Raw genomic sequence first — 23,696 nt, forward strand, 5'->3', positions numbered from 1 at the left:
TTTGTTTGGGTACACACACACACACACAAACGAGTGAGCTAGTTTTCTGGCTAGTCCTTTTATCTGGTCCAAGAGATGAGAGTCCAGCACAGAACATCGAGTTCTTATCCGTCTGTGCTTCTTCCATGTGTGATGGTCCAGTTTTCTGTCTTTCCCAACTTCAGTGTTTTGAAGACCACCACTCAGGTATTTTGTAGGCTGCTTGTGAGTTTGGGCTTGTCTGATGTCTTCTTGTTGAGAGGAAAAGGCCAAAGGTCTCTGGCAAGAACACCACGTGTCAGCTCTGGGATGTCATTTTGCCTCATGACTGGTGACGAGGTGGAGTTGGCCAGACTACTTTTTTTTTTTTTTTTTAATTAAGTATACAGAAGAGGGACACCAGATCTCATTACAGATGCTTGTGAGCCACCATATGGTTGCTGGGAATTGAACTCAGGACCTCTGGAAGAGCTGTCGGTGCTCTTAACCTCTGAGCCATCTTTCCAGCTCCATTTCCCTCTTCTAATTAACGAAGTATCATCTGGGTGACACCTTGGGACTCTACACCCTGCCCGCCATCACACCCTTATCTTAGCATCTTCCCCTGCTACAGTGGGGATTTCCTGTTCCATCATTCCTCCCAGATTTATTAACTGAACCTCACTGTAAAACCAGCCTGCCCTACCCCCCATTTACTTGTGCAGACAATTACTTATTTATGCCATAATGGGCTCATAAAACTATTTGATTCTACAGGTTAAAAACCATTACCACTGAGTCTCAGGAATGTTTTAATTGATATATACTGTCCGTCCATACAGAGTAAATGGATCACAATGGTATATCTGAGTAAGTCTGCAAACTGCACACACTCACACAGCCAGCACCAAAAACAAGACAGTTTGACCCCAAAGCCCTTGTACTCCTCCAGTGCTACTCTCCCACACCCAGGGTAGTGTGTGTGTGTGTGTGTGTGTGTGTGTGTGTGTGTGTGTGTGTATGTGTACACACCTATAACTTACTGGGCTAGGAGTATAGTTCAGTTGCCAAGCACATACACAGCATGCATGAAGCCTTAGGTTTGATCCCAGTACCACAAATATTTTACATATATGATTTATGTGAAATCATACAGTATGTGCCTTGTGTGTTTGACTTCTGCTGTCAGCATTATGTGTATGAGATATGAGATTCATCTTTTTTACATGATCCAACATATTTTACATGTTATATGTCATTTGCATGGATATATAACGTCCTATTGCATAAGTATGTAATTTATTTGAGTAGTCCATGTTTTTGGGACATTTAGCTAGTTCCCTGATGTTCTAGGTTCATTGCTGTGATAAAATATCCTAACAAAAAAGCATCTTAGAAGAGGAGGGGATTTGTTCATTTTATAATCCAGATTATAGTCCATCTTTATAGGGCAGTCCAGGTAGGAACTTCAGACAGAGAGAGAGGAGTAAATGGACACATCCACGCTTGCTTGTTTGCTTGTGCTCGGCCTGATTTTTTCACTCACACAGATCAGGACCCCCATGCCTAGGGAGTGGTGCCACACACAGTGGGCTGGCTCAGTTAGCTTAAGACAGCCCCCCCATAGACGTGTGCACAAGCCAATCCAGTGTAGACAGTCCCTCACTGAGACTCTCTTCCCGGGTGACGCTATATTCTATCAAGGTGACAGAGCGAACCATCATACCATGGCCGCTCCTAGTCCTGCTGTACATGTTCTCGTACACAGTTCTGTGGGAAATGTGGGTAGGAGTAGACTTGTGAGTCGCAAGGTTCTTATTAACAAGGTTGCAATAGTTATTGGCTGATATCCCATCCCTACCAGTCCTGGCATTTTATAACTTCTTCACTTTAGACATTTGATGGCAAGCATTAGTAGTACCCTGTATTTGAATGTTCCTTATGATACTGTGGTAGAATGTTTTCCATACTTTTTATTTGAGAAAGGGTCTCACTGTGTAGCCCTGGCTATCCTGGAACTCGCTATGTAGACCAAGCTAGAATCAAACTCACAGAAATCTGCCTGCCTCTGCCTCGCGAGTGCTAGAGTTAAAGTTTGTATGCCACTATGCCTAATGTATTTTTCATACTTTTTTTTTGTTGTTGTTGTTTTTCGAGACAGGGTTTCTCTGTGTAGCTTTGCGCTTTTCCTGAAACTTACTTGGTAGCCCAGGCTGGCCTGGAACTCACAGAGATCCACCTGCCTCTGCCTCCCAAGTGCTAGGATTAAAGGCGTGCGCCACCACCGCCCGGCAATTTTTCATACTTTTAAAGTCCATTTGAACATCTTCTTTTATGCAGGGCCTATTCATATCATTTGCCCATTTTTTCATGAGAGAGAGTGTGTTTGTGTGTGTTGATTTTCAGAATTCTCTATATATTATAGATCCATGTCCTTCATCAGAAATATTCTCAGAGTATGCTTTTACTACCTTATTGGTATCTATTATTTTTTTTCTTTACTTTTTTCCTTCTTTTGGGTTGAGCCAGGGTTTCTCTGTATAGCCCTGGCTGTCCTGGAACTTGCTCTGTAGACCAGGCTGGCCTCGAAGGCATATCTCTGCCTCTGCCTCCCCAGTGCTGGGAATAAAAGCATGTGCCACCACTGCCTGGCTGGTATCTATTTTCTAATATTTATATGTTTTTATTTCATGTGTGTAAGTATTTTCTTGCATGCATGTGCACTACTATATGCAGTACCTGAGTAGGCCTGAAGAGGGCATCAGAACCGTTGGAAATGGAGTTACAGCTAGTTGTGAGCCACCACCATGTCGGGAACTGAACCCAGGTCTTCTACAAGAACAACAAAGTGCTCTAAACTGCTGAGCAGTCTCTTTAGTCTTTGAAGGACTAGAAGTTCCTAATTTTAAGCTCAGTCCCTTTATTCATTTTAAAAATCATTAGTGCTTCTGCTGTCCTGCCTGAGATACTGGATCATTCCAAGACTCTTTGCTCCGTCATCTTGTTTCTCCAGCCCCTTTACTCTCTGGTGGTTTTTTGTTTGTTTTTTTGTTTTTTAAGATCTATTTATTTATTATATATACAGAATTCTATCTGCATGTATGCCTGCAGGCCAGAAGAGGGCATCAGATCTCATTACAGAGGGTTGTGAGCACCATGTGGTTGCTGGGAATTGAACTCAGGACCTCTGGAAGAGCAGCCAGTGCTCTTAACCTCTGAGCCATCTCTCCAGCCCCTCTCTGACTTCTTTTTCTTGCTTTATTGCACTGGCAGAGATTGCTAGCACTGAGTAAGATGTTGATAGTGGACATCTTTGTCTTTTCCCCAGCCTCAGAGGGAAAGGTGCCAGGATTTCCATGGATCTTCTCTATTGGGCTAGCAAAGTTCCTTTACTGTTCATTGTTGGTGTTATGTTTCATTTTTCTGGGCATGGACGCTGAACTTTCTTGCTGAGTTTTAGCACTGGGTTTTTTTAGTGGTTTAATGTCACATTGCTGAACATGGATACCTTGTTTGCTCGCAATCTTCTTCTCTGGAGCTTTGTTCTCCTTCCTTGGGATGATCTTTGCTCACTAGAAGTCTAGTGGTCCAAATGGGGAATGGCATGAAAGGGGGGGGGGGAGCGCCGCTGAAGCTACCCTGGCTTAGCTGACCCATCACGTGATCCATCACATGGTGATGGAGCGTCACCTGACTCCAGCTCTGAGCTCAGTGCCAAAGTCAGCATCTGCCTTGAGGTCCCCTCTTCCTTGACAGCTCCTCACAGCTCTGTACTGAACTATGCTCTTGCTCCCTGCCACTGAATGTCTGCACCCCTAAAGACTTTATCTCTAACCACCTCATCCTGCCCAACTGCTGCCCAGTGCCTAGCCCCCGCCCCCCCCCCTTACTTCAGGTTATACATGTGGTGGTGCACAGAAAACTGATAGGCAGCTCAGCCAAATGTGCCCAGAAGGGCACTCAGGACTCCATAGTCCCTTCTCTCCAGGTCCTCCCTTTCCTGAGAAAATAGTGACGTCGTAGACCTGGATGCCCAAACCAAACACCCATCTGTGTCCTCAGGACCACACTCTTTCCCTTGCCGATACGCATAAGCTGTCAGCAGTGAATCCTGCGGCTCTTGGGCTGGGTCGAGGGCAGGTCAGTGCCTGCAGGCTGTGCCCTGGGCTGCCTGCCGCCTTCTGTGGTGGTCTTGGTGGCTGTAACACCAGGAGGGGAGGACAGGGTGAAGTGCTGAATCAAACTGCCCACTGCATGCTGCCGCTGTGACCAGAACTCTTTTCTCCTCCCTGCCTCCCTGGCCTGTCTGTCCGCGGGGGCCCCCATCTGCGACCACCCGCTCGCCTCTGCATGGCAGAAGTCCTCCAGCTCTGCGTCCTCCGAGGCCTCAGAGACGTGCCAGTCCGTTAGCGAGTGCAGCTCCCCCACCTCGGTCAGTGCCCTTGGCCCCAGCCCCATCACCAGCTGCCCACCCGCGCCCTCCTGACCTGGGGCAGTCATCACAGCAGGGACAGCCAGATTCAGCAAGAGAGCTGTGCATACTGGCGCTTGCTTTGTGAAACAGTCACCTGGACACTTAGTGTGGCCACACCTTTCTGTCTGGAATGCCCTGCCCTGCCCTGGGCTGCTGGGACAGAACAGTCACCGCTGCCCACCAGATTTGGGCCTCGGCCCTGAATGTAAACAAGAGGCCCCTCACAGGTCAGCACCCCCTAAGCCCAAGGGTCACTTCTGACTTGCTTGCCATAACTTGCAGGACTGGACCAAGGCCGGTCCCCACGAACAGCCCTCGGCCACCACCCTCCAGCGGAGGAAAGATCGCGTGGAGCTCCTGCGAGACACTGAGCCAGGCCCTACTGGTGGGAGCACCGTGGGCTCCAGCGCAGAAGAGGTACCACGACCTCGGATGTCTCCTGCCACCATAGCAGCCAAAGTAAGTAGACAGCTCCCCAGCCAGGCCCCACCTCCACTCCCGGGCAATGCCAGGTTGCCCACGGGTCTTCAGGGCCCACTCTATCCACCTCAATGGAACCACCTAAAATCCCCAAAGAGGGCGGAAATGGAGCGTGGAAAAAGTCTGCCATTTTCCCCACCCTCAGCACGGTGAGGAGGTGTCCCCTGCCGCCAGCGACCTGGCCATGGTGCTGACCCGTGGACTGAGCCTGGAACACCAGAAGAGCAGCCGGGACTCCTTGCAATACTCCAGTGGCTACAGCACACAGACTACCACCCCTTCGTGCTCCGAGGACACCATCCCCTCCCAAGGTGGGCCTAGAGGGATCCCACAGGCTGAGTGTGCTTGCTGGCCCTTCACAACCCCAGGACCCACACCATCCGGGGCCGCTGGGATGAGGGTCACACAAAAGAGGCCTGCCTTCCCTCTCTCTGTCTCCCTTGAGTAGATATGGGGTTCGGGAGCGCCTTGGCCCCTGGGCTCACCACACCCTGTGTCCCCAGGCTCCGACTACGACTGTTACTCTGTGAATGGGGATGCAGACAGCGAGGGGCCCCCTGAGTTCGACAAATCATCCACCATCCCTCGAAACAGCAACATTGCCCAGAACTACCGCCGCCTGATCCAGACCAAGCGCCCGGCCTCAACTGCTGGGCTGCCCACTGCAGGGCTACCCACAGCCATGGGGCTACCTTCAGGTGCACCTCCTGGGGTGGCCACCATCCGCCGCACGCCCTCTACCAAGCCCACTGTGCGCCGCGCCCTGTCCAGCGCTGGCCCCATCCCCATCCGCCCGCCCATCGTCCCTGTGAAGACACCCACAGTGCCCGACTCCCCTGGTTATGTGGGGCCCACACGGGCGGGCAGCGAGGAGTGTGTCTTCTACACAGACGAAGTGGCCTCGCCTCTGGCTCCAGACCTGGCCAAAGCCTCCCCGAAGAGGCTCAGCCTGCCCAACACAGCCTGGGGCAGTCCATCCCCAGAGGCAGCTAGCTACAGCGGGGCTGGGGTTGGGCTGGCCGCTGAGGACGTTGAAGAGCAGCAGCTGGCTGCCAACAGGCACAGCCTGGTAGAGAAGCTCGGGGAGCTGGTGGCCGGCGCCCATGCCCTGGGCGAGGGCCAGTTCCCCTTCCCTACTGCTCTGTCAGCCACCCCCTCCGAGGAGACGCCCAGCCCGCCCCCTGCCGCCACCGGTGACCCCCCAGCCGAAGACATGCTGGTGGCCATCCGACGCGGGGTCCGGCTCCGCAGGACCGTCACCAACGACAGGTCGGCGCCCCGCATCTTATGATGGTGCCACCCTCCCCTCCCTGTCTGGGCTGGCACAAGTAGGTGGCCTGGTCTGTGAGCAGCGGCCAGCCACTCTGAGCAGTGGCCCGAGCCAGAAGACAGAACAGCGCCGGGAAAGAGGCACAGCCACTTTACAGAAAGACAACCAGGCTGATCTCAGCATCTCACGGGAAGTGACTTCCTTTACACACCTCGCCAGGACAGAGCCTGTTTTATACTTTCCTTACCTACACATCCTCCTTCCTGCAGGCCCTGCTTTGTCCCAGCCCCAGAGCCCATAACCAAGGGCTGGGCCTGCACATGGGCCCCACCTGGCCTGGGGTCCACAATCCTCTTCCTCCAGTCCCGCTGTCCCCCAGGGTCATGTGCCCAGCTCTTTCCTTGAATGCTGGCTCCCTGTCTCCCTGCCTGGGCCCTGTACCCTTTCCTCTTGCCTTTTACCCTGCCTCTCCCAGGCTCCACTCTTTTGGGGGCAGGGTGGTTATGGGGGGGGGGGGGCAGGCACTCAATCAGCTGACTATTAATTTGTGAGTGGGGTTAGGGAACAGTCAGGTGTTGGGAAGCCAGGCCCACTCTCGGGGAAAGAGCCTAGAGGGAGGAAGCGTAGGGGCTTTGTCTCAGGACCTTCCGGCTCCCCTCCCCCTGTGAGGTGTAGCTAGTGGAGACGAGGCAGGGCAGCAGGGGGGTGAGGCCAGAGGCCCACACCAGGTGTTTCAAATACCCTGCTTTCATCTGGACACTTTGAGGCTTTAACTCGGGATACCTTGGGGTTACAGTCTCGCCCATTGCTGGGGATAAGGGCTGGAGCATTAGAGGGTATGGGGATTATTTTATTATTGTAATAAAATGGAGCTGACCCCAGACAAGAACTTTGTGTGGGGCTAGCTGGTGGTACAGGGTGTGTGTCTGAGTGCCTGAGAGACAGATGTGGGGGCCCCACAGTGGGCTCGTGGCAGGAGAAGGGTGGAGTCAGCTCTCCCCCAACCAGGGGAAGCTACTCTTGTAGCCAATGTCTGGAGTGTTGGTAGAAGGCTGGAGGGAGTAGGCCAGGGGCCTCTGGCCAGTCTGTTGTGGTCTGAGTGAGCTGCAGGCCCAGCTTGGAGCAAGTCTTAGAAGGTTGGTTTTGACTTTCTGTTGCCAGAGGCAGTGCCATCCCAAGAAAGTCTTTGCCTGGCAGCCCTGGCTGGGGCGGGCAGCAGGGACCAGAGAGAGTGGGGACTGCCGTCACTGTGCAACCCACGGCTGAGCAAGTCAAAGCATGTGTGTGCAGGGCGAGAGGAGAGATTCAGGAGGTGTGGGTAAAGCCGGCGGCGGCAGACTCCCCCACTCCACAGGGAGCCCAGAGAGCATGCCTTGGTCTGGATGGAATGGAGTTGGGGCTGACCTGGGCCCAAGGTCCCGGGTGCTCCAGTGCCCATGTGACTTCTAGAGAATGATCTCCAGGTCTGAGACCTGGTCCACCAAACTCAGTTGTCGCCAGAGCCCCAAGTATAGGGTCCAGGAAAGCAGATGGCCAGATGTGGAACCCTGGGGTGGCATATTGGCTGCACTTTCCCCAACAGAGCTGATGGAAAGGGATGCGGGATGTGGGGTGGTCCGATGTGGCCCCTACACCCAGGGTGTAACTGGGTCCTGGAGGAAGGGGGTCCCTGAGAGAATGGGCTCACTGCCATCTGGGGGCTCCAAGCCCTGCTGGGAAGGGCGGTCAGGGACTTTCCAGGAAGAGGGTAGGGTGGCACACCCACCCACACTCAGCCTTCCCTCCCCTCCAGGGCTGTACATACTCTACCCCCGTCTGACCCACAAGTACCCTCCCTGCTACCACCTCCCCTTCAGCCCCCACCTCTCACATAGGCCCACCCTCGGGATCCGAGCCAACCATCCTGCATCACAGACTTTGGTTTGGGGCTTCTTCACATACATTTTATTTTTCATTTTGTACAGCAGAATATTCTTTTCAAATGTGTCTTTTGACTGAAGTAACTTTTCTGGTGCTGTTAACATGTTCCTTTCTTTTAATTTATTTTGCCGCCTCTCCTGGTTCCCACTCACCCTCCCCCCCTTCCATCCTCTCAGCCCATCAGAACCACTTTTTTCTTTTCTTTCTGTCAAGTTTTGGATAAATTCTCCTGCCCACCCCCTTGTCCATCCTCTCCTTGATTTAAATAGTCACTGCTACAAGTAACAAACACACTGTGAAGATTCCAGTATTAATAAAGTGGTACTGTAGTTAACACCCCGGTTCCGGCCTGGCTTCCCTGGGCTGCTGTTGCTTACCTGCTCTGCTTCCTACCACCCCACCCCACCCACCCCACCCCCGCATCCTGGCTTTGTCATCCCTGACCTGGGGCTCCAAGCCGGGTTTTTCTGATACAAGTGAAGAAGTGAAGGACTTGGGCAGAGACCTGAGTTGGTCTTTGAAGTGTTCCCGGGAGGTTGGGGGGGGGGGGCACCAGAAGAAGAGAACAAACATGGCCGGCGAGGCACCCCAGCAGACATCACTCAGGCCTGCTGACACTTCAGGAGCTGGAAGAGCTGAGCACTCCGTGGCCCTGGGTAAGGTTCTGCCCACGGCAGCTCCAGACACCCAGCCCCAGCCCCAGGCAGAACCAAGCCCACCCTCCCATCTCCAGAACTCGGTCCCTCCGGGTCACCTTGACAGATGCAAGCCAAACCAAACAAGTAGCCATTTAATAGAAAAGGGAACCAGAAGAGCATTGCTGTGGCAAGATACGGCACTGGGTCAGTCCTCGGTCCAGCACCCCACACTCAGCACAACTGGGGAGCCCCAGTGAGTCCCAGAATAATAGGTGACACCCCGCCTCCATTCTCCCACCTGTGGGGCAACAGCATTTGTAGATTTCAGAACCAGCCACAGGCAGGGTGGCTGTGGGGGCAGCCACAAGCCTTCCCTCCACACCTCTCCCCTGCAGCTCCAGGTGGTGTCACATGGGTACAAAAGGCAGGGCGCTGAGCCTGGCAGTGGAAATGAAGGCACCATGCCTTTCTCAGGAGGCCTTTCCTGCAGGTCTCCCTACCCCCCATCCCGGAGGGTCAGACCCAGGCCAGTCCTGGAAAACATCCAGTGGCCTGACCTAGGGTCAACACGCAGACCGCTCAGGGAAACAGACCATGGCTTGAGCCTGGGGAAGTGGGCAGGGAGGTGGGGGGCTGCCGGGGCAGAGGGTACACGTTGGCAGCCGCACATTGCATCAAGGACCCCGGAATGTGGGGATGGAGACTTGGCAGCTCACAATCCTGCCATTTTAGGATGAGACTTCGTTTACCTGCAAGACAGAAAGGGAAAAAAAAAAAAAGCCCTGCAGGACAGAACAGCCAAACCACACCTGCTTGTCTCCGTACTCTAGGCCCGGCCCAGCTTCCACAAACAGCCTGTCAATCAAGAACAGAGAGCGTCCCCAAGACAGCATGGACTGTCCCCACACACCTGGGCCCAGATCCCTCGGCAGACAGTCGCCAGCCCCACCCACAGGGTCTCCTTACAGCAAGAGCAGTACAGAAGCTCCATGACCCGGAAGCAGTTGTCCAGCAAGGCTTTGGGCCGCACCAGCTTCAGGCTCAGGCCCGGTGTACTTAGAAGAGATAACACGGCTTCCACCTGAGGGCCGATCTCCACATCCTGGGAGGGGGGAAACCGGTCAGGACAAGGAAAGAGAGAGAGACCCCACCACGTGAGAGCCACGGCAGCTATCTAGCCTGGAGATGTCTCCATTCAACAAAATACAGCTTCCAGGGACCAGAAGGCTGTGAGGGTCTGTAGATGTAACCGTCTTGTTAAATAAGAAACACAGAACCAATTGCAGAGTTAAAAACCACGAGGTCAGAGCAAGAGTGGAAAACCTTACCCTTCACTGCTTCTGCTGTTCTTCCTCTCCGCCAGAGAGCTACCTCTGTGTGTCCTGTCTTTTATATAGACTTTGTTCTGTTTTCTCATTGGTGTTCAAGGACACAGCCACCAGGGCAGACACACAAGAGATCTACCTAGCTCTGCCTCCCAAGTGCTGGGATTAAAGGCGTGCGCCACTACTGCCCAGCTTCTGCTCTGGCTTGCTCTGATCTCAAGGCAACTTTATTAACATACAAATAAAATCACATTTCAATACAAATAAAATATCACTATAAGGGTCTTTTTTGTCACACACACACACACACACACACACACACACACACACACACACCACACACACAGGCTTCTGCTTCTCTGTCATCAGAAAATAATCAGAGCACAGGCCGGCACAGAGAGGAAACGTCATAGCCTCACCACATGATGCGGAGGTCATAGCACCATTCCACTCTTATTAATGCAGTTGTTTTTTTCTTTTTCAGTGCTGGGGTTTGAATTTAGGGGCTCACAAATGTGGGACAACCACTCTACTATCAAACTGTACCCTGAACCCAGTGTGTGACCTTCACTGGCTTTGGTGTGGTTTGGGGGGGGGTTGTTTGTTTGTTCTGTTTTTTGTTTTGTTTTTTGTTTTTGTTTAGTTTTTCGAGACAGGGTTTCTCTGTGTAGTTTTGGTGCCTGTCCTGGAACTCGCTCTGTAGACCAGGCTGGCCTGGAACTTACAGATCCCATGGCTCTGCCTCCTGAGTGCTGGGATTCAAGGTGTGCGCCACCACTGCCACCTGGTGTGTGTGTGGGGGGGATTTTTAATTTTGTACATTGTTGTTTGAGATAGGATCTCACTATGTAGCTCTCACTACCTGGAACTTACTATGTAGACCAGGTTAGCCTTGAACTCACAGAGATCCATCTACCTTTCCCGAATGCTGGGATTAAATTTGCTCCTTTACACCTGGTCTTTGTTTTGTTTTTGAGACAAGGTCTCAATACGTAGCCTAGGCTGGCTCCAATCCTACAAACCTCCAGCCACTCTCAAAGTTAGAAAACTTTATCTAAGGGCAAGCATCTAGACACAAGAGGGCAAACGGTATATGACCCATCTTAGAAACTATACCCAAAAAAAAAGCAAGTACATAATAGGAAAGAAGACAGAGTATAGGTTATTGGGGCTGGAAAGAGGTGAGAAGTGACTGCGCCATGTATACAGTTTCTGCTTAAGGTGATGGAAGAGTGCCAGAAATGGATGGGGTGATAGATGTACAGCCCTGTAAGTGTAATTAACACCCCTGAACTGTAAACTAAAAATAGTCGTAACAGTGGGCTTCATGTTATAAAGTGTGCTTCTTCAGCACAGCCTTCATGGTCTCCATCAAAGGCTTTGGTTTTGGTTGGCTCTTTATTTAATTTTTTTTCTTATTTATGTGTATGAGTGTGTATCTGTGTCTATGTTCCATGTATTTTTGAGTGCCTACAGAGGCCAGTAGAGGGTGCTAGATTGCCTGGCGCTTGAGTTGTGAGCCAACTGACTTGGATGCTAGAATCCTCTCAGAGAGCAGCAAATGTTCTTAACCACTGAGCCATCTTCCCAGGCCCAGTTTCTTACAGAAACAATGAAAGCTGAGTAGAGGTCAGAATAATGCAGAACCCAGAGTCCACACAGATGAGGAGAGAGGAGAAGGTCATCGCATCCACATTTTAGGGCTGGGTAATATTCAGGCTTCAACCTTTTCCTTTACAAGTGATAACCTACAAGCCCAGGAGTGAGACAACTTGTTCAAGGTTATATGGTTGGAAACAGGGCTAGTGTTCAGGTCTCAGGACCCAACCCCTTACATCACACTACTGTGAGCAAAGGAGGTAAGTGAATCATCTTCAAAGCTAGGACTCAGCCTATTAACAATGTTAGAAGGAAGAAAGATTAAAGGCTGGCTGCAGAGCTGGGATATAGCTCAGGGGTAGAGGAAGCTCAACTTCCAGTGTGGGAGGAGAAGGAGAAGGGGCCAGACCCAGCCACATCTGAACAATAAAACCTTCTGTGTTCAGTGCTCCCTGCAGAGAGCCCAGGACCAGGTTGGGAGGACTGGGGCCCTCACACTGTCCTCCCCGGTCTCCTTCCCATGAGCTTCCAGGAGTCTGGTCTACGGTAAAAACAAAGGCAGAAGAGGTCTCTTCCTCAAGCCAGATCAGTTTGCTAAGGGCACCCATATTGCCCACTAGCACGAAAGGGCATTTCTATAACCTCCTAGACAGGAACTGGGAGAACCATCCAGGTTCTAGACAGCTAAGGAAAGTCACCTGTCCCTGGGCCCTCCACAGTCGCTGTCAGATGGTGTGGCTCTAGACTAGGGAGGCCAGGCAGCTGGCTGAGCAGGGCCGCACGTGTGTGTGCGCCCCAGCAGGTGCACACAGAGGACCTGAGAAGGTTGAGACATGTAATTGTGCCTGTCACTTTTCAACTTGGGAGTTCTTTTGGTTGGTTACCACATGGTTTAGGGTTTGTTTTCAAGACAGGATCTCACAATGGAGCCCAGATTGGCCTCAGACATCTTTCTTCAGCCTCTAGAGTACTGGGTTCCAGTCATGCCACACCATCTCTTTTCCCTTCAATTTTTTTCTAAACTGAGTCATAGCCATTAGGGTTCACACTCAGTGTCCCCATATGTCTTTGATAAAAACATCATGTCATGGATCGATCTATGATTACCATATTGCACAGAATAGTTTCAAAACTTCAAATTCCGGTCACTCTGCCTCTCTTCCTTCCCCCTCTCTAGAGGAGCCTCATTTTTCAGATGCAGAAGTGAAGTGAGAGGATTCCCTGGCTTGCCCAAGACTCAGAGTATGAGAGGCCAAGCCTGAGCTACACAGCAAGTTTCAGGCTTCACAGGGAGGCTCTGTCTCTAAACAAATAACTGAATGCCGTCTTACAGCTATGATGTGCCCCATGCACTCATGGTAGCTCTGGTTGCCTGCACAAGGCTGTACAAAGTCAAAGCAGCATTATTAGTGAACAGTTTGGTGGGCAGCCCTAATTGGACTCAATGGGTTATAAAATACATGATCACAATAAAATCAAAATATTTCAAGTTTTTTGTTTGTTTGTTTTTTTAAGGAGAACTCAGGTAAGCCTGAAACAAGGTCCCAAGTTCCTCCATCTCTTGGTGCTCGTGGTCCATCTTGGCACCTCTTCCTTCCTTGGCTACTTTGGCGGCACCCCATCCCTCATGTCTCCTATATCCTCAGTACATGGCAGAACTTTCCCTTCGCAGCCCTTGCCTGCATCTGACAGACCCACATGCATGCCCACAGCTCACCATGAGGCTCTGCTGAACATTCTCCAGCAATGTCTGCACCTCCCGCAGGTACTTCCAGGATGGGTGGCCCTGGAGCAGCACATCCAACACGGACTCCGTGGCGTTGAGACTCACCAAGACCCACAGATACCGCAGCTCCCGCTCGCTCACGCGGGCCTTCTGCTGCAGGGACAGGAGAGATCACTGAAATGCAAGCTAGGCCTTTAGGCTGTGGCTGTACCCCACGGACTTGCCACTGCCACTGTGGCCAGCAGACAACCTTGGGCCTAGGTCAGCCACAGGTTTCTTTGAGTGGCTAGGGAACGGCCCCTGGTCAGTAGGACAACCTGCCAAGGACCCACATGCTTCTGAGGGCCTCACGGAAGGCAGAGACTCCCCATCCCGGGAGGGATCCTCACCAGCCTCGTGATGTTGGCGACTCTGAGTACCCCCTCATAAGGTACAGCAATCTTGTAGTTGATGGGGAAGTAATGTTTCTGGGAAGGAACAGAGCATAATAAGATCAGAGGCAGAAATGGCTTAGACAGGGCCCCCAAGAGAGGGAGCCAGCCTATGTGACAGCAAACAGTTCCTCTATCAAGAAAACAGTTCTCTTTCCTCTGAGACAAAGGGAGGATGAAATGAGATACACACTTCTATAAGGGCTGAAGTTTCAGACCATGGTATGGACCCAGCCCTTTCAGGAAGACATGCTACTCTGGGGGTGAGGCATACGGTTCTTCTGATGCTTACAAAGATATCCTTCGCACAGCTCTGTGAACACACTAAACACCAATGAGTCTGGCGCCTTATTATTTATTGTTATTATTAATAGTGTGTGTGTGTGTGTGTGTGTGTGTGTGTGCGTGCGCGCGCGCGCGCGCGCGCAGGCATGCACATGCCTTGGCCCTGAGAGTGAGGTTCTCCGTCTTGTGTTTCTACTCACCGAGCTTTCTCACCAGCAGCCCATGTTGCATGCTTTCAGTTAGTGGGTTGTGAGGTATATGAATGACATCTCAACTAAGATACTCTCAAAGGTAGTCCTAAAGAGCTGGGCCTGGGCTTATAGCCCTAGCACTCCGAAAGCTGACACAGGAAGATCTCAAGTTCAAAGCCAACCTCTCCAACACAATGAGACCCTGTCTCAAAAAAGGGAAACAAGGACTAGGGATGGTAGGGTGCTTGCTTCGCACAGGCCTCACCACTGCATGGACGAGGGGCAGTGGCACCATCTGTGGTCCTAGCCCTCAGAAAGCAGGAGCAGGGGATTAGAAGGTCAAGGCTTCCAGGCAGCTGTGGCGCACGCCTTTAATCCCAGCACTCGGGAGGCAGAGCCAGGCAGATCTCTGTGAGTTTGAGGCCAGTTCTGGTCTACAGAGTGAGATCCAGGATAGGCACCAAAACTACACAGAGAAATCCTGTCTCGGAAAAAAAAAAAAAAAAACAAAACAAAAACAAAAAAGGGGGCTGGAGAGGTGGCTCACCAGTTAAGAGCACTGGCTGTTCTTCCTGAGGTCCTGAGTTCAATTCCCAGCAACCACATGGTGGCTCACAACCATCTGTAATGAGATCTGGTGCCCTCTTCTGGCTTACAGGCATACAGGCAGAACACTGTATACATAATAAATAAATCTGAGAGAGAGAGAGAGAGAGAGAGAGAGAGAGAGAGAGAGAGAGAGAGAGAGAGAGAAAGAAAGAAAGAAAGAAAGAAAGAAAGAAAGAAAGAAAGAAAGAAAGAAAGAAAAAGAAAGAAAGAGAAAAATGACAAGCAAAGATCTGTCATGTAGAAAGCCTGCAACACCATGTGGCATCTCAGTCTCCAAAAAGAACCACATTTCCTGACTTCAATGTCTTTGTCTCTTCTACTAATAAGTACCTAAGACTCCTCCAGTAAGTCCCCGGAGACCTTATCAAGTTATAGGATGAAATCCATATGGAAGTAGGTCAGTGAGGGGGGCGGGGAGATGGTGGGAGGTGATACACTTGCAAACCCTGGTTATGCGGTAGACAAAGGTAGAGAATGCTACCATAACCTCGGGGCTGACAGATCTGGGGTGGGAAGTGAGCGCAGCTCCAGGTGAGCTTTGGGGCTTGGGACTGGGGATCCATTTGGTGCTCTTCAGTTACCATGTACTGAAGCCGGTTCTTGTACTGCAGCTTGACCCGAAGGTAGCCTGTAAGGTCACACTCCTTATCTTGGGCCAGAGTCCACATCTCCAAATTCTCGTTCCCCAGAGCCATGCCAAGTAGGATCTCAAGACCTGTGGGCCACACCCAACAAGAGCCTATGAGCACAGGCACTGTGTCTGCATTCCCAGAGCTGAGTCACTGTCATCCATTTTCAAGGGTGACAAGTACTGATGGGAAAGGCAGGTGTACAGAGCCCTGGAATGTCATCAGAGTCCCCAGGGAGACACCCAAAGTCTGGTCTCCAATCTCCCCTAGCTCCTGCTCTGTGGGGTGAGTACAATGTCCCCAGTCCCTTGCTTGTCTGGAGTGACAGGGTTTCAAAGCTGTTACTTGATTTTTCCATTCAGAGTTTTGGATACAAATTCTAGTTCCAGGTCTTAAAATGGCTTTTGTGACCCAGAAGCTTTCTTCTGTCATCTATATGACCTTGGTATTCTTCCTCCTTAGATGTACCAGCAGGTCTATAGCACCTTCCAATCTGACAGCTCTGGGATGTTAAACAGACCTCACACACCGGCTGTCTCAACAGCGAAGAGCAGTCTTTTGAAACAGTACCAGGAATTACCACTAGGTGTCACTATAGACTCAACAACTCCCGGGATCTGTACACTTGAACAGAAATATTTGCAAGAACATACATTAAATATGAATGGGGTCAAGTGGATGAGAGAAACAGGAAAGAGTAAGTGATACCCAAAGGGCTAACCTCACTATTAAGGGAAATAAATTCGAATGAAAACAACTGAATGCAATCTGTAACCAGAGAAACAGATACACACAAAGCCAACCAGGGATTACCCCGGGACAAAGGAATGGAAAGGCTTTTATGAGATAATTTCATTTTAATAATCCTGATGCTGCCAAAAGAGTTCCCAGCCTGGAAATACACTTGGCACATTTAATAATAAAATGGATTTAAACTACAACATTTGACCCACTGACTTTGACCTACTAAACTCATAAACTAGAAAGAAAACAGGACAGATTTATGGACAAAGATTTATGCAGCATCATTATTTCTTTGTTAACATTTATTTATTTATGGGGGAGACTGCTCATGGTGATATATTTGTTATGGGCAATACCTGAGATATGATTAACAATCCTCTTAAGGGAGCATGAGCCAACAATATCAGTGATGCTTAGGACAACTTCAGATTTATTCATTGACTTCCTATGCTTTGGAAAATGAAATGCAAATAAATATACCAAATTTCTGTGGGAGATTATTACACTCATCCATATGTTCTAGGACATTTTCTTTTTTCTTTTTCTTTTTCTTTTTTGGTTTTTCAAGATAGGGTTTCTCTGTGTAGCTTTGCACCTTTCCTGGAACTCACTTGGTAGCCCAGGCTGGCCTCGAACTCACAGAGATCCGCCTGCCTCTGCCTCCCGAGTGCTGGGATTAAAGGCGTGCGCCACCACCACCCAGCTGTTCTAGGACATTTTCTAATGTTCTCTAGTCAGTGTCTTTAAAAAAAAAAAAAAAGTCTCACTATACAGCCATGGCTAGCCTGGAACTTTCTCTGAAGACCAGACTGGCTTAACTCACACAGAGATCCACCTGCCTCTCCTTCCTGGGTGCTGAGATTAAAGATGTGTGTCACCATGCCCAGATAAGTATTATTATTATTGTTGTTGTTGTTGTCAAAACCAATAATTGTCCTTTGCCCTTTCTTTTCTTTCCTTTACTTTTTGTCAAGACAGCCAGGCAGGCTGGGTCCCCTCCGCAGGCTAGGTCCCCTCTGCAGGCTGTCACAAACTGTCATCACTAACTGGGTTTCTCCCCAGCCACTTCCTGCCCCCGTGAAGGCTTTTGTCTGTGCATCTCCACTGGCCTGGGCCATACTCCCTCTTGGCTTCTCCCCTTGTCTGCCCTGCTTGTTCCCACTTGCTAGACCAAGTCCCAGGAGCACTGCTGACCCTGATGCTCAGGTCTGCTCAGGCCCTGCAATCCACAGGAGCCACAGCTACTGTCCTCCCCACCTGCAGGACTCTGACGACCACTTTCTTACAGGAGGCAAGTTTGCAAGAATCAGTCTTTCCCATGCACCTAACACAGTATTGGGCTGAAGGAACAAATAAACACAGCCAGTATTAGGCCGACAAGATAGCTCAGTGGGTAAAGGGGCTAGCTACCAAGGCTGACGACCTGAGTTCAATCCCCAGGAACCACATGGTGGGAGAGAACTAACTCCTGCAAAATGTCCTTTGACTTCTACATGGGTGCCAATGCCCACAAACCTCCTCCTGAACAAAAGAAATACATTATAAAAGAAATGTAAATAAAAACAAATAAATAAGCACAGCCCCGGGCCCTTGGACACAGGCTTGATTTGGCCCCTACATCACCAAGCCTTGAAAACCCACACCTAACCCACTCTTGGGCTCCTGATCTGCCCCACCCTGATGTCCCCACCGGTACCACTAACCTGGGTCACTCATCACCTGGCCAGGTCATAGAGTCTTGGGGGCATGGAGAACTAAAGCTGTAACCATGGCAGGACCTTGGGGACTGAGGAGCACGCCTGAAGGGAGCGGTGGCTTCTGGGAATGGAAATGTCAGGCCTCCGAATCCCCGGGGATTGGCTGCAGGGCAGGTGGCCCAGCTCCGCCCACATTTCTGCTCCAACAGACAGAAAAGGTGCCTTGGCAGCACACTCCTGGTTGAGACAACTGCCCCTGGGGAGGGGCCCTGAGCCACCAGTGTTAATAAAGTTAGAGTGACACTGCTGTCACAATAGCTACATCTGGTCCACAGGACCGCACATCTTACAAAAGGACCTCCGTCTTGGGGTGGGAGGCGTTCGCTTCTATCCAAAATGGGTCTTCTTCCCCAGCAGCACTCACTCTAGGCTGCCCGTCCGCCAAGTCTCCCCTCAAGGACTATGTTCTTTTGCAGGGTCTCTGGCTTTACCAAATGTGTCCTCAAGATAGGAGCCAGGTCTGCCCTGGTTGGTTTTTTGTCAAGTTGGCACAAGCTGGAGTTATCCGGAAAGAGGATCCTAAACTGAGACAGCGCCTCCCCCAGACTGCCTGGAGGCAAGTCTGTGGTATTTTCTTGGTTAAAGGTTGGTGTGGTTAGGACAATCGACTCGGGGAAGTGTTACCCCTGGACGGGTGGTTCTGGGTTCTCTAAGAAAGCAGGCTGAGCAAGCCATGGAAAGCAAGCCAGTAAGCAGCACTTCCCCATGGCCTCCACTTCAGTTCCTGCCCTGATGTCCCTTCATGATAAACTCAGCTGTAAGATGAAATAAACCCTCTCCTCGCCAAGTCGCTTTTGGTCAGGGTGTTTTATCACACCAATGGAAGGCAAACCAAAGCTCGGCGGTGGTGGCACACGCCTTTAATCCCAGCACTCGGGAGGCAGAGGCAGGCGGATCTCTGAGTTTGAGACCAGCCTGGGCTACAGAGTGAGTTCCAGGACAGCCAGCGCTGTTACACAGAGAAACATAAAGACTAAACATGTCTTGAAAAAGAAAAAGGCAAACTAAGACATGGTCCTAGAATAACCGCAGCACCTGAGCCTGGCATGGCAGCCATGTAGGCGGCCTCTGAAAAGCCTGTCCCTAGGTGACCTGCCTTCTCCTAGATTAAACACATCTGCAGCCAGGCCACTGTTTCTAATTGTTAAGTGTATGTTCTGCTGCCTCGACCAGGAGAAATTGGGGACCAGGCAGGGACAGCATAGCTGACAGCTTGAGACTAGCTGTCACCCTCACGCTTTGCATCACAGGAGGCACAGCCAGTGTCCCACGGCCTGGCCTGGAGACTTTCCTGTCACCTCCTCCCTCCAGAGATAAGAACCAGGACACAAAGGAATCAGTGGAAGACTTTCCCTGGCCCAGACACTGGTGGGGGAAGCAGGGGCATGTGCTCCCCAACAAAGTAGCCAATTCTACAGCGATAAATGAGGCTCGTCACCCCCATCCCCACTGACCAATGTGAGCCTGTATAATGGTTTAATAGCAACCCCCCCCCAAATTCTTAGTCATCTGGAGTCTCAGAATGACTCTTTTGGAAATGGTCTCTTCGCAGGTGTAATTAAGACAAAGGCTCTTGATGTGAGGTCATCCTGGGCTTACAGAGAACCTAGCTCCAATGGCTGGTGTTCCCAGAGGAAGCTCAGGCAGAGGGAAAGGCCTTGCAGATGTGCAAATTGGCAATGCTGTCACATGCCAAGGAACTCAGGGAGCCACTAGAATCTGGAAGAGGCAGGAAGACAGTCCCCTAGAGCCATCAGAAGCTATAGTGACCAGTGACCCCAATTTTAGACCTCCAGTCCCCAGAACTAGAAGAAATACATTGACGGAGCTGAGTCACAGATTCATGGTGACTTGTTAAGGCAGCCTAACACCCACCAGGATCCTCAGCCCCCCTGCAAGGTGGCCCCTGCCCTGCCAACCTCTCCCCGCAGCCAGTCCTTGCCAAGTCCTGAGAGAGGCCATCTGAAGTTCCCTCCTGCTAGCAATCCTTTCCAGCCTCACATCCCCTCAGCCTTAAATAAAGGCACTTGCCAGCAAGGGGGAGAACCTGAGTTCAATCCCCAGACCGCACGGTGGGAGGAGAGAACAGACTCTCCTTCCTCTGACTTCCACATGCGCCCCATGGCGCACACACACCCCAACACAATAAGTAAATAAATGTATCCCTGGGGCTGGAGAGGTGGCTCAGTGGTTCAGGTGGCCGTGACTCCAGCTCCAGGGAAATCTAATACCTCTCGCCTCCAAGGGTACTGGCACTCATGTACATACTCACGCATTGACACACCATTACAAATAATAAAACTGAATCTTTAAACGCAATCACTTCACCTCCAGAACTGATCCCAGTTCTCTAATCCCTTGGTAGGCTGCCTGATGTTCAAGGTCTGGGGAACCTGCCAAGCCCCACCCAGCCCCACCACATGCCCACATGTCTCTGCTTGAACTCTCTCCCCATCACCCCGCGTCTACCAGTGTGAGTACCCCTATCCTTTGAGTCCTCCTCAAGAAGACCCTCACCCGTGCTGCTACCCCGTTTCGTTAAGATGTGGAAGCTTCCAGAACACTCGGTCTGACTGTCCTCCACCCATTTTGAATGTCCCCAGCCTTTGAATGTATCCATACACCAGGGACAGAATGTGCCCAGCTCTTCTCTGAAGACTTGCGGGTCCCAGGCCCTGCCCTCATTTATTTGGTGTAAATAACTTCACAGTGGAGATGAGGGGTGCAAAGCAGGTCAGGTCTTTGTCATGAGGATGACTCTCCAATAGCCCTGTAGCCATCGAGTCTTGGAGTCTGTGAGGGTCTCAGCCTAGCTTCCCACTCAGCAGGCATAGACATCCCACCAGGCCCTTTCCTGATTTCTGTCTTTATTTCAACTTATTTTTCTTTTTATCAGGAACATGATTTTCTTTCTGCTTTTTAATTTTGACCTGATATGGTCAGGGTGGGGGTAGAGGGGCCTGGCTGACTTCCTTCTCCAGGCCGCTCTGATTCCATATGTTGTGCCTACCCTACCCCGCCCCCCCGCTGGCCACACCCAGGAGGATGGAAATCCTCTCTCTACAACCTCTGTCCCCACCCTGCACCCCAGAGCCAATGAAACTACAGAGGTGAGAAGCTGCCACCCACCCCAGCGCCTGCCCCATCCTGCATCTGCTGTACCCACTCAGCTTGTACATCTGAGCCTGAGGTCAGAGGCAGGCAGAACAGAGGGTGGACACGGATCCCCCATCCCGAGGCTGCCTGCAACCCTCTGGGAAGCATCTCAACTTCTTACCAAGAACTGCCCTGGTTGCTATGGTTACAGTAGAGCCACCCACCCACCAAGGCCTCCCAGGACAGGATCCCCAGGTATAGTCCCTTCCCCCGAGTACTCACAGTATAAACTGGCGAGTCCCCAGAGCATGATGGTGCACTGGGTGCCCCCTGAGAGCAGAGGCACCGTCCCCAGCAGTGTGTCCAGAGGCCTGAGCTAGGACCTACATGGCCTCGGGTCAGCAAAGGTGGCCACCAAGTCAGGAAGGGCTGGCCCAGGCTGAGAGGGGGCAGGTACTCCTGGGGTAGCTACCGCCCTATCTGCTAGGCAGGGCGGAGGACAGCCAGGGGGCGGTGGCTGCCAGTCCCATGGCAGCTCAGGAGCTGGTGTGAAACAGTGGCTTTGGGGTCTCAGAAGGAGGAGGAGGAAGAGAAGGGAGTCCCCAGCAGGCTTCTTGGAATCTGGGGCTGGGTGGCGCTTTCTCTGGTTTCTCCGACTGCAGCTGCTCAGTGTGAAGTCTAGCTCTGGAAAAAGAAGGAGGAGAGAGACTGATTATGTAAGAGCAATGCTGCCACTCAGCCACCAGCCAGGAAAGGAAGACCCACCATGCACGCTGTCCCCGCTGCCAGGACGGAGACATCCAGCCCTGTCTTCACACTCCACAAATGACCCCAGGGCACCTCAGCAGCTGCCAGGGCCAAACGGGCTGGCAGTCCCGTGCTGGGACTAAAGGAGCAGTGGAGCTCGCAAGCCAGGAGGCTGCCTGGAGGAAGTGAGGCGCAGGTCAAGTCCAAGTGACACAAACTTCAGGATAGGCTGAGGAAGGGAAGATTTCTTACCCTGCATCCTCTGCCACTTAGCTCCCTCTGTCACCCATCTGTGTCCCCTGCCAGGTAAAAAAAAATGACTGGCCAGCTTAATCTGAATTCCAGATAAATGAAGACTTTTTTCTGGTGAAATATCTGATGTGTAATATTGTGGGTACCAAATATAGCATGGGGCATACTTATGCCAATCAGTAAACACCATAGGCAGCCATGGAACACAACAGAGAAGTCACAGCATTCTAGAGCCTGAAGCAGGAGGAGGAAGAGGCCAATGGTCCTACACAGCAAGACTCTGTCTCTAAAAAACAAACAGAAGACTGAAAGACTGGGTGTGGTGGTGTACGTCTTTAATCCCAGCAGAGGAAAGTGGAGCTCTGAGTTCAAAGCCAGCCTGGTCTACAGAGCAAATTCCAGGCCAGCCAGGACTACACAGAGAAATCTTATCTCAGAGAGAGAGAGAGAGAGAGAGAGAGAGAGAGAGAGAGAGAGAGAGAGAGAGGAAGGAAGGAATTCAAGCCTGGCCTGCTGGTGATGAGCCCCAGGTCTACATCTCCTCAAAGTCCATCATGTTCCCTTACTCTCACAGGCCCAGCAAATTGTGGGCTGTGGTTTCATTTTGCAGACAAGGTAGAGGAGGCCATGGGCGGAGACAGCTAGGAAACTTGGTGTAGTGGGTAGCCACTCCAGCCTTGGCCTGGCAGTTCCAACCCCCATTGAGGCTCCATTTCTCACAGGGCTCTATTCCACTCCTTCATGATTTCCCTCCTTGTATCTCCTTAGGTCAGGAGAAATGGCCACCACTCGAGGGGTGAGGGGCAGGGGAGGTGTCTCCAAGCAGGTGTGACAGGGGAGACCCTCTCCATCCTGACATCTGTGACACACCTACAGAATGTACCAAATTGCTGGCCCTTGGGCTGGGCAAGCAGCTTAGTGGTCAAGAGCTTGCTGAGGATACTGGAGGCCCCAAGGTCAAAGCCCAGCAAAGAAGGAGCTAGAAAGTAGAAAGACCAAGGCCAGTCTGGGCTGCCCAAGAAATTTTTTGGCTAAGGCTAGCCTGGGCAACATAACAAGTTTCAGGTAAGCATGGGCTACATAATAAGGCCCTGCCTAAAACAAAACAGCAAAGCAGACATGCTAGCCCTCTTCCTTTGAGCCTCTGAAGCAGGCTGGGCCACATACAATAAAGCGCATTGTTCAGATTTACCACGGGTTAGGACACTGGACTTCAGCCCTGCCCTCCCCTCTTCTGACCTTCTCCTTGCCCTTCCTCCCTCTCCCCCATCCCACTCCCATGACCTTCCCATTATAGGGTCACTATAAGCACTACACTAGCCATGCCCCCCAGGACACAGTCTCATATTAGCCCTGGATGACCTTACAATCACTGGCTATACAACCAAGAGTGACCTTGAACTCTTGATCCTCTGGTCTCTACCTCCTGAGAGCTGGACTTACAGGCATGCATCACCGCCACATTCCATTTTTATAGTGATATAGAGCTCAAACCCAGGGCTTCATACTTGCTAGACAAGTACTCTACCAACTGAGCTACATCCCCAGCCCCAGCTATATCTTTA

At 51.3% G+C, this 23,696-nt stretch overlaps 2 protein-coding genes across 8 annotated transcripts in view; one reads left to right on the forward strand and one right to left on the reverse strand.

Annotated features, from left to right (window-relative positions):
* The window catches only part of Mtss2 (MTSS I-BAR domain containing 2), a 21,104-nt gene extending 12,666 nt beyond the window's left edge, over positions 1-8,438 (forward strand). For all 4 annotated transcript variants that reach the window (XM_036186947.1, XM_036186949.1, XM_036186948.1 and 1 more), the window contains 4 exons: positions 4,316-4,390; positions 4,715-4,891; positions 5,058-5,223; positions 5,416-8,438. In XM_036186947.1, coding sequence (XP_036042840.1) covers positions 4,316-4,390; positions 4,715-4,891; positions 5,058-5,223; positions 5,416-6,203 — 1,206 coding nt within the window. In that variant the 3' untranslated portion in view covers positions 6,204-8,438. The remainder of the gene's footprint in view (positions 1-4,315; positions 4,391-4,714; positions 4,892-5,057; positions 5,224-5,415) is intronic.
* Positions 8,439-8,876: 438 nt separating this feature from the next.
* The window catches only part of Il34 (interleukin 34), a 58,295-nt gene continuing 43,475 nt past the window's right edge, over positions 8,877-23,696 (reverse strand). For 2 of the 4 annotated variants that reach the window (XM_036186955.1, XM_036186954.1), the window contains exons 2-7: positions 21,415-21,816; positions 15,488-15,621; positions 13,780-13,857; positions 13,382-13,543; positions 9,707-9,842; positions 8,877-9,489 (exon numbers count right to left, since the gene is read on the reverse strand). In XM_036186955.1, coding sequence (XP_036042848.1) covers positions 9,320-9,489; positions 9,707-9,842; positions 13,382-13,543; positions 13,780-13,857; positions 15,488-15,621; positions 21,415-21,442 — 708 coding nt within the window. In that variant the 5' untranslated portion in view covers positions 21,443-21,816 and the 3' untranslated portion in view covers positions 8,877-9,319. Of the gene's footprint in view, positions 9,490-9,706; positions 9,843-13,381; positions 13,544-13,779; positions 13,858-15,487; positions 15,622-21,414; positions 21,817-21,897; positions 21,956-23,696 lie in introns of those variants that run through there. The other 2 variants (XM_036186956.1, XM_036186957.1) reach the window with 2 other exon arrangements.

The sequence above is a fragment of the Onychomys torridus genome, chromosome 5, assembly GCF_903995425.1.
Source record: "Onychomys torridus chromosome 5, mOncTor1.1, whole genome shotgun sequence".
Taxonomy (NCBI): Eukaryota; Metazoa; Chordata; class Mammalia; order Rodentia; family Cricetidae; genus Onychomys; species Onychomys torridus.